The following is an 11,260-nucleotide window of genomic DNA, read 5'->3' as shown; positions in this document are numbered from 1 at the left end:
AGGCCCGAAACGTCAGCCTCTCTGCTCCTATGATGCTGCTTGGCCTGCTGTGTTCATCCAGCCCTGCACCTTGTTGTCTCGGATTCTCCAGCATCTGCAGTTCCTACTATCTCTATATTACAGCCATTAACTGGTTTGCAGAGGATGTTTACTTTGCACAAATCTTGGAGCATAGTGGTAGTGTCCCTGCCTCTGGGCCAAGAGACCCAAGTTCAAGTCCTACCTTCCCTGAAGGGGTGCCATAAGAGGTCCAAACAGGTGATTAAAAATAATTTATCCATAAATCCAGCATTTTAAACTGTCTGCACATCAGTAAGGTGCAACTTTAAAGAAAATCTGGATCTTTCACCATTTCAGTTCATTTCCTGTCCCTGTTTCAATTTAATTTTGATCCATTTTCCATGCAAGGAAGAGCAACATAAATCTTCACCTCCTCCATTCCCCCTTTCAACCCTACAGTCTTAAATCAGATTGACCTTGAGCAGGGGGTCACATTTAAAAACAGTTAAAATTCTGAAAACACATGCTTTAGGAGTGGAAATAACTCATCTATTTGAAAGTTGTTTGCACAGACGTATAAATGTGTTAAGCTCTCATCCATTATTATTGCTTATCTGATAAATACAGCAAAGATTTGGTCTTGGGCTTTATGTGACCACAAGGTACTCTTCATAACATTATAAATTCTGGATTCATGCTGACTTAAAAATGAACTGTGACACGTCTTTTTTGTAACCAGTGTTCAATATCAACCTTTCAATTCATCACACTTTAACTTTTTCATTTCTATTTTCATTTTGTTGTCATAACTTCTCAATTAAACATAGACAATTTTCATCATTTAAGGAGTATCCTGTTGCCCAATGTTCTGTCTGTCTTTGACACCTATCAACAATAACTGTTGTGTATTAATTATAAATGATGAATTTTCTCTGTTTTAATTCACATTTACAAATACCAACACATCAAGCAATCCTTTAACGCAGTTAATTTTTGAATATGGCAACAGTATTGGACAAAGGGCTTCCATACAAACTATCAATATTTTCTGGATTGTTTCTGTGTATTGACAAGTCAGAAGAGTTCTCTTCAAGATGTATTTAACAAAAGCCAACTTTTAATTTGCATTATGTTACAAATGAAGTCATATATAGTAAAGAATTTTTGACTGTTTAGCCAAAGAAGCAGCTAGTTTGTCTTAGAATCGGTACTAGTATGCTTCACCTTGATGTGCGGAAAATGTACAAATGCACTCTTGAAACTGAAACTTAGAGGCTGTTAGACAACAATGGTAATTTATAATCGTACTGCATTTTGGTGAGTGCTGTTGCTATTCAATGTCCTTTATTTCAGTTCACCTGCAACCATTTGTCTTCGGCCTGAATGAGCTTATTGGTTAATGTGTAATTCTCATTCCCCCAGGAAGAATATGTGCAGGAGGGAATTAAGTGGACTGCAATCGACTATTTCAATAATAAAATTGTCTGTGATCTTATAGAGAACAAAGTTGTAAGTATCAGATCTGGTTCTTCTATATATTTAGAACAATGTTCAATGAAATTGTATCTTATTTAATATTTCATTGTTCATCAGCAAAGACCATAGTGCTGTTTATTGAAAAAGAACTAAAGCTTCTTCCCTCGATTAATGATTGATTTTTCTTAGAAGTGTTCCCATAAAATATTTACTTTAATCTATTATATTGTAAATCTCTTGGCCTTTTCTAATCATTTAACATTTCCAATTTGTTTAGCCATTTATTGGCTAATATTAGACCCCCAGTAACCATATGCCCATTGCTGTGATCACCCTTGTTCTTTATTGTTGTGTGCTGTGCTTCACCTGCAGGAACGAAGTGACTGGAAAACAAATTTTACAATTGGTTTGTGGTAACCACTTAGCTGCAGCATAGGAGGAATATTTATTTATTCACTTGTGGGTCGTGGGCATCACTGACTGGGCAGCAATTATTGCCTGTCCCTAGTTGCCCTTGAGAAGATGATGGTGAGCTGCTTTCTTGAACCACTGCTATCCATGTGAAGTAGGTTGACCCACAATGCCCTGAGGGAAGGAATTCCAGGACTTTGACCCAGCGACAATGAAGGAGTGGCAGTATATTTCCAAGTCAGGATGGTGAGTGGCTTGAAGGGGAACTTGCAGGTGATGGGGTTCCCATGTATCTGCTGCCCCTGTCCTTCTGGATGGAAATAGTCATAGCTTGGAAGGTGCTGTCGGAGGATCTTTAATGAATTTATGCAGTGCATCTTGCAGATCATAGAAGCTTGTGCTCCTTTGCATCAGTGATGGAGGGGGTGTGTGATGTTGGAGAGAGTGAGTGTTTGTTGATGTGAAGCCACTTAAGGGGGCTGCTTTGTCCTGGATGGTGTCGAGCTTCTTGAATGTTATTGGAGTTGCATCTATCCAACAGGTGGGGAGTATTCCATCACACTCCTGACTTGTGCCATGTAGGTGGTATACTGGCTTTGGGGAGTTACTCGCCACAGTATTCCTAGGCTCTGACCTTCTCTAGTAGCCCCTGTGTTTACATGGCAAGTCCAGTTAAGTTTCTGGTCAATGGTAGCTCCCACGATCTTGATAGCCAGGTTTTCAGTGATGGTAACACCATTGGACATCAAGGTGTTTGATTGTCTCTTATTGAAGATGGTCATTGTCTGGCATTTGTGTGGCATAAATGTTACTTGCCACTTGTCGGCCTAATCTTGGACATTGTTTGAACACGGACTGCTTCAGTATCTGAAGAGTCACGAATGCTGCTGAACATTGTGCAATCATCAGCGAATATCCCCACTTCTGACCTTAAGGTGGAGCAAAGGTCATTGATGAAGCAGCTAAAGATGGTTGGGCCGAGGACACTACCCTGAGCAACTCCTGCAGAGACATCTTGGAGCTGAGATAACTGACCTCCAACATCTTCTTATGTGCCAGGTATAACTCCAATCAGTAGATAGTTTACCCCGGATACATATTCATTCCAGTTTTGCTAGGACTCAGTGATGCCATGCTAGCTTCAACGCAGCCTTGATGTCAAGAGCTGTCACTCTCACCTCATCTGTGGAATTCAGTTCTTTTGTCCATGTTTGAACCAAGTCCGTAATGAGTTCAGGAGCTGAGTGGCCCTGGTGGAACCCAAACCGAGTAGGTTATTTCTGAGCAGGTGCTACTTGCACTTTTGATGACACCTGCCATTACTTTACTGATGATCGGGTGTATAGTGATGGAACAGTAGTAGGCTGGGTTGGATTTAACCTACTTGTTACGTACAGATAAACTAGGGCAATTGTCAGGTAGTTAAATGTTGTAACTGTACTGGAACAGCTTGGATAGGGATGCATCAAGTTCTGGAGTGTAAGTCTTCAATACTATTGCTGCAATGTTGTCAGGACCCATAACCTTTCCACTATCACGTGCCTCCAACCATTTTTGACGTGTACCAACATCAGCAAAACGACACGACAAACTTTCCTTAATATCAGTACACTTGGACATTGAAGGCCATCAATTTAACTGGGACAATGTAACCATAGTAGCCCAAGCCAGGCATAGACATGTACGGGAATTCCCAGAGGCATGGTTCTCAACCCATAATGCAATCAACAAACATATAGAATTGGACCCCATATACAAACCCATACAGAACAAAACAGGAAATGACACAATTCACCATAACAGACCGGACAGTATAAATTCCAAGCAAAGTAGAACAACATCGCTTCTTCGGAGGTCTCACTGATGATGTTACCTAGCATGGTGACAAAACATCTGAACAAAAACATGGAGTTTGATTCCTGCTTACACTGAGCTAGACTTGAAGCCTGGCTCCTTGCCCTGCCTGTAGTAAACTTGTAACACAAATTGTATTTCAGCAATTCTTAGACCTTCAAGGTTGCTATCTGAAGAAGCTAGATAGCCATGTGGGTCAATTATTAGGATGGTGAATGAATTAAAATATATTCATATGAAGATCATATCATGTAATAAGATGGGTTCAGAATGATGGCAAATAGGAAACTAATAGACATCACAGAAATTATGAAACCTGGCTAAGGAAGAGTATGAATGGAGATCAAATCTGCAAGGTACTGGGAACTTGAGGAAGTGAACAAAAAGTGGTGAAGCGGCATGGTTTATCGCGGAGATGAAGGCATGGAGATTGGCACAAAGTCCATTTTGTTGAATGTGACAGATAGAAAAGGGATAAAGCTAATGATAGGAACATGTTCAAAGGTCATCACATAACAACGGAGGTGGGTTACTGCTATCGGAGGTCAAAACAATTCATATTAAGGCCTCTGTTTTATGGGGACCAAAAAAGGAAAGTCAGGAAAATCAAATGAAGGTCAAGAAGCTTCTATGAGATGTAAAGATAAATATTGTGCAAATTTACAAGCTAATAAAGTATTGTTTATCACAAAACAGCAACACTGAAAGAATGACAATACGTTTCCATTCGTCAGGATAGTGAGTGGCTTGGAGGGGAAGTTGCAGATGATGCTGTTCCCATGTTTTGCTGCCTTTGTCCTTCTAGATGGTAGTAGTCATGGGTTTGGAAGGTGTTGTCTAAAGATCTTTGGTGAATTTCTGCAGTGCATCTTATAGATGGTACACACTGTTACGATTGGTGCTGGAATGAGTGGATGTTTATGGATGTGGTCCTAATCAAACAGCCTGCTCTTTCTTGGATGGTGTTAAGCCCCTTGAGTGTGGTTGGAGCGGCACTCATCCAGGCAAGTGTGGAGCATTCTATCACATTCCTGACTTGTGTCTTCTAGATGATGAGGTCAGAAATCACACGACACCAGGTTGTAGTCCAACAGGTTTATTCAGGTTTAGGCATAAAGAAGGCCTGAGGCTCCGAAAGCTTGTGTTTTCAAATAAACCTATTAGACTATAACCTGGTGTGGTGTGATTTCTGAACTTGTCCATTCCAGTCCAAAACTGGCACCTCCACATTATAGATGATGGGCAGAGTTTGGGGAATCAGGCAATCAGTTACTCACTGCAATATTTCTAGCCTCTGACCTGCTTTTCTAGCCATTGTATTTATATGGCTAGTCCAGTCGAGTTTCTGGTCAATAGTAACCCTCACGATGTTGAAGTGGGAGTTTAGTGATGATAACACCATTGAATGTCAAGGTGTATTGATTAGATTGTCTCTTATTGGACAATTGGACAATTGCCTGTCTTTAGTGTCCCACTTGTCAGCCCAAGCCTGGATATTGCCCAAATCTTGTTGCATTTGAACATGGACTGCTTCAGGATCTGTGGAGTCGTGAATGGTGCTGAACATTGATGAATCATTAGTGAACATCCCACTTCTGACTTTATGATTGAGCAAATGTTGTTGAAGCAGCAGATGATGGTCAGGCCCAGGACACTGCCCTGAGGAACTCCCACAGAGATATCTTAGAGCTGAGATGAATGACCTCCAATAACCACAGCCATCTTTCTTTGTGCCAGATATGACTGATTCTCATTAATTCCAATTTTAGTAGGGCTTCTTGATGCCACACTTGATCAAATGAATCCTTGATATCAAGGACAGTCGCTCTCACCTCACCTCTGGAATTCAGCTTTTTTGTTCATGTTGGAACTGAGACTTGTGATGAGGTCAGGAGCTGAGTGGCTCTTATGTAAACTGGCCTTAGAGGAGAAGCCTAGGATCAATATTATAGGCCTGTGATTCACCTCAAATGTGGTAAAGTACTCGAGATTTTGATGAGGGATGGCATAAGGGATCATCTGGAAGGCCAAGTACAGATTGGAGAGAGCTAGAGTACTGTTAGAATTTAATGAATTTGGAGAGATTTGATCTAAGACAAATATTCTGTTGGGTATATGGTTCAAAAACTAGAGGGCACCATTCACACCATAACATCAGTTAAAACTAAGAAATTTTGGCAATCTTTTTAGTAAAAGGTGGTAGAATTGTGAAGCACACATAAAAAAAAAAGGCTGTGGCAGGTTTTGAAAAAAGGCTGTGTTAATTTCTGGTAGGAATAGTGATATAATTCAAGTTCTATGGACTAATGGTTTTCTTGTTGCCAAAAACAGTTGTACACCATTACAACCAACACAGTTCAACGTGTGCCATTTTTATATGTAATGCTAACCACCAGACAGTGTCATCATTCTGTGATGTCCATCCTATGGTCTGTAATTGCACGTATTTATTCACAGAATCCACCAGGAATTTTGAGTATTTTGGATGACGTCTGTGCGACAATGCATGCAACAGGAGAGGGGGCAGATCAGACACTGTTGCAGAAGTTGCAGATGCAAATTGGAACCCACGAGCACTTCAACAGCTGGAACCAGGGCTTTATCATTCATCACTATGCAGGCAAGGTAACCAAACATGATATCAGTGGCATTACTGTCCAAGGTTGACTTTTTAGTTCTGTGTTGCTGTGACTTGAACTATTAACGTCATACTGGGGTCAAGACATTGTGAATCCTGGATAAAAACCCCTTGGGTTAGAACCCCATACAACAAAGAAAACTGAGGCGAAACAAGAAGTGGTAGTTAGCTGACAGCAAGTTTGAGTTTTCAAACCAGTAGGAACTGTTGATTAATCCTCAATGATATAACATTATAACTAGATTGAGATAGTCCAAACTCTGTATCTTGGATCACAGAGTGTATCCAAGTGGTTCTTTTCAGATTCGGGTAAATATAATTAAGAGAAGACTCGACAACAGCAATTTAATTAAAATGATTGTTTATTAAGTAATAATAATGATTATAATGGTATTAATAAATAAATAGTAAATGGAAGAGCAAAGTGGAAAAAAAACAACAAGCCTCACGCCCTTCCAGAAAAAGCAACAAGTCTCACGCCCTCCTGCCTGTTGGGGGCCCCTCAGCCGCTGGCGGGTCTGGAGGCTTAAGTTCGTTCCTGGTACTGTTCGCGATCCTGGTCCGAGGTGAAGTCCGGCGACTTGGAACAAAAACACTCTGTCTCTTAAAACGTGTGACAAATAGCCAGCACAAAGATAGCAGATACAGAAAACAAAACACAGCTACAGAAAAACAAATTGCAGGTGCCGTCTTTGCCTGTAAAGGAATGTTAACAAGACTCATCCAAGGTCATGCAGCTTGTCGAGTATCATCAACAATTTTAGCCCTTCAGCCCGTCCTATACAATCTATCTTCTCATGCAGCTGTCGAATATCATCATTAACTTTTAGCCCTTTGGCCCATCTTATATGGTCTGCTCGAGTCTCTATGAGGGACATTATTCAGGTTTACAAATTCATTCTCATTGTTGATGTTTTATATGTAGTGCATCGCATCTACGTGCAGGCATCTTGTCTCTCTTACCTCAAACTAGAATATTCTGAAGGTGAGCAGACCTATTACTGAAGAAGTCAGCAGTGGTACATTGACAAAACTTTGCATGATCATCCATGTACAAACTACACAAAAATTGACATTTACGAGGAAGTTCCAGACACCCACATCCTTAAAGAAACTTTCAGTTCTAGCTGCATGAATGGCTAAGCAATGTGTACAGTTTACTGAAAAATTCTGTTTTCCTAATGTTGTGCTGTTCTCAGAACCCCAAAACCACTGAATTCTTTACCTCCCAGATTTGTCATCACCACCCACCCACAGGTTTTTAGAATCAAAGTCTGTTATGATTTAGTCATTACTACCTTCTTTACTTCTTGCTCTGAATATTTTGTTCCTCACCTTTCCTACCTTGCTGTGCAGCAGGCCTTACCGCTTGTACATATTTTCTTATTCAATTCATTGTAGAAATGTTATTATACACCTCTGGAGCAGGTGGGACTTGAAACCAGGCCTTCTGGATCAGAGATAGGGACACTGACAAGGTTAGTGGTTGGGGAACATTCAGATTAACTTCACCGGCACGCAGTCGTCTACACACTTATTAATGAAGTCTGTAACAGTGGTGGCATACTCATTTAGGTTGGCCGCTGCATTCTTACATATGGACCAGTCCACCAACTTGAAGCAGTCCTGTAGAAGCCCTTCTGTTGCCTCAGACCAACACTGTTCCTGTACTGCGTCCTCACTTCAATTTCTGCTTGTAAACCGGGAGGAGGAGCACAGGGTTGTGATCTGATTTTCCAAATTGCAGACGAGGGATGGAGCAGCAGGCATCTTTGATCGTTATGTAGCAATGGTCAAGGATGTTTGGATCTCTGGTAGGACATAATTATGAAGTGCTTCGAGAGGTTAGTCATGACTGACATCACCTCCAGCCTACCAAATTGCCTTGATCCTTTGCAATTCACCTACTGTTGCAACAGGTCCATGGCAGGCACCATCTCCCTGGCCCTACACTCATCCCTGGAACATTTGGATAACATGGATACCTACGCCAGGCTTCTACTTATTGACTACTGCTCCACCTTCAGTACTATAATTCCAAACTCTGAGGACTAGGTCTCAGCTCCACCCTCTGTAGCTGGATCCTCAACTTCCTGACCTATAGACCACAATCAGTAAGGACGGGCGACAACACCTCCTCCACAATAATCCTCCACACCAGTGCTCTGCAAGGCTGGTGTATTCAGCCCCCTACTTTACTTTATACGCTCATGACTGTGTGGCCAAATTCCGCCCCAACTCCATTTACAAGTTTGCTGACAACATCACCATTGTAGGTCAGATCTCAAACAATGACAAAACGGCATATAGGAAGGAGATTTAGTGCTTAGCAGCATGGTGTAAAGATGACAATCTCTCCATCAAAGTTAGCAAAACAGAAGAGCAGGTCATTGACTTCAAGAGGCGGAGTGGATGGCATGCCTGTGTCTGCATCAATGGTGCTGAGGTGGAGATGGTTGAGGGCATCAAGTTCCTGAGAGTGACGATCACCTACAATCTGTCCTGGTCCACCCAGGATCATGCGACAGTCAAAAAAGCACAACAATGCCTCTACTTCTTCAGGAGGCTAAGGAAATTTAGCAAGTCCACAACGACTCTTACCAATTCTTATAGATGCACCATAGAAAGCATCCTATCTGGATGCATCACAGCGTGGTATGGCAACTGCTCTTCCCAAGACCACAAAAAACTACAGAGAGAGCCGTGTACACAGCCCAGTCCATCACTCAAACCAGGCTCCCACCCATTGACTCCATTTGTGCTTACTGTTGCCTTGGAAAAGCAACCAACGTAACCAAAGACCCTTCCACCCCAGTTATACTCTCTTCTGTCCTCTTCTGTCGGGCAGAAGATATAAAAGTTTGAATTTAAGTACAAAAAGATTCAAGATCAGCTTCTTGAATCAGACTTTTTAACAGACCTCAAATGTTAATTTTGATTCTCACTCTCTCTGCACCTTCTCTGTGGCTGTAACACCGTATTCTGCACTCTGTTCTCTACCTGATGCACTTTGTATGGTTATGATCTGCCTATTGAGCATGCAAAACAACACTTCTCACGATACATGTGACAGCAATAAATCAACCTCAAATTCAAACTAACCCTGTGCCACAAGAGCCCAGATCCATTACAACTCACAGATATTTTCTAATCAACTACTGCAGAGATGTTATTACATACCTCTGGAGCAGGTGGGACTTGAACCCAGGCCTTCTGTTCCAGAGGTAGTGACGCTATCACTGCACTACAAGAACCCTTGCCTTACCACTTACATTGTAAATTATAAAACAAAGTACACCTGAAATTGTTATTCCTGACTGTCTCTTATGTTGCATTTTATTTTTTACAAGCTTTCCTGTCAGTGGTTTATACCGTAAGTGGTTATTGACCTGTCGGGGTATAGTCACTGGCTAGTGAATGTATAAAATAAAGTCAATAAATACTGAGGGAAGTTCTTACAGTTGTTGAAGGAGAATAACAAATTCTTTGAGTGGGAGATTTCCAGACCATCGTGTAAGAGCAGACAGACTAATAGGAAGTTTGCTTGTTAGTGCAGCCCAATCCTGATAGTCATCAAATGCTGTTTGTGAAGAAATTCCCATTTGGATCAGGCAGACTAGAAGCAGCCAATCTCAACTCTCATTTAGTTAGCGGCTCCTTTCCAAACAAAAACAGGAAACTCTTTCTAGTTATAGCTCAACAGTTCAGTGTTTAGTGCACAATCCACAGGCAGAGAAAAGCTTCATAATGAACTGTGGTGGGCTGGACACTGGACTGATGGCTGAAAGGTCCAGGTCTTGTTTTCTCAACTTTCAACAGGTCAGCATTCCAGGGAAGGGCAAAGAAAACACTTCAAAGACACCCTTAGCCTTTCCTTGAAATGCAGCGACATTACAATTAATTACGGGGAGGAGCTTACTCCCAGTTGTTCAAAATAGCAATAATTTGTCCATCTCCGTTTGAGTCCACTTGTCTTAGCAATGAGATATTAGCAGACAAGGAAAGAAAAGGAACCAGATCCTACGTTATGAACCCCTCATCTCGTGGACTTCCCGTCCCATAACCCAAAGAAATCTGTGGACTGGGGACTGTCCTGTTCAGTCACATGAATACTCATGGTAGAAACTTGCTCCCATCAATTAATGTAATCCTTGATTTCAGAGACACTTGACGATGCAGCTTTTTAAGATTGACAAACATTTCAGATATAACTGTCTACAGAAACAATCCAGATTCTCTGTCCTAGTTCATTGGCATCTTCACTTACTCCTTCACCATTTGACCATCAGTAGTATTCAGTGGAACAAGCTAATGCTGCAAGCATGATTTATAGGCCAATGCATTAAACCTGGTTTTGAATTTGTTTTTTGTTTATCTCAGCGAAGTGGATGTTGCTGGCTAGGCCAGTATTTATTGCCCATCCCTAATTGCTCTTGAAAAATTGGTGGTGAGCTACCTTGTTAAACTACTACTGTCCACATTGTGCAGGTACAGGAGCTTTTAGGAAGGGAGGTCAAGGATTTTAACCGCGTGATGACAAAGGAATTGTTCTATAATGCTGAGTCAGGATGGAGTGTGATGGAACACTCTGCACTTCCCTGGATGATTGAGTTCCAGCACCATCATAACGTTTGACACCATCCAGGACGAAGCAACCCATTTGATTGGAACCACATCTAGAAATATTCACTCCCTCCACCACTGCTGTTCAGTAGCAGCAGTGTGTATCATCTACAAGATGCACTGCAGAAATTCATCAATGTTTCTTTGACAGCATTTTCCAAATCCAAAACTGCTTCCATCTAGAAGGACAAGGGCAAGAGATGCATGAGAACACTACTACCTGTAATAAGAGATAAGAAGGTGTAGAGCTGGATGAAC

At 41.4% G+C, this 11,260-nt stretch overlaps 1 protein-coding gene across 1 annotated transcript in view; it reads left to right on the top strand.

The window, feature by feature from the left end:
• myo1ea (myosin IEa) overlaps positions 1-11,260 on the top strand; it is a 135,747-nt gene that overhangs the window by 86,953 nt on the left and 37,534 nt on the right. Inside the window, exons 13-14 of the mRNA XM_048615726.1 lie at positions 1,423-1,509; positions 6,199-6,366. Of these exons, the coding sequence (XP_048471683.1) occupies positions 1,423-1,509; positions 6,199-6,366 (255 nt within the window). The remainder of the gene's footprint in view (positions 1-1,422; positions 1,510-6,198; positions 6,367-11,260) is intronic.

The sequence above is a fragment of the Rhincodon typus genome, chromosome 33 (genome assembly GCF_021869965.1).
Source record: "Rhincodon typus isolate 14 chromosome 33, sRhiTyp1.1, whole genome shotgun sequence".
Classification (NCBI taxonomy): domain Eukaryota; kingdom Metazoa; phylum Chordata; class Chondrichthyes; order Orectolobiformes; family Rhincodontidae; genus Rhincodon; species Rhincodon typus.
This window is presented reverse-complemented; position numbering and strand designations above follow the sequence as displayed.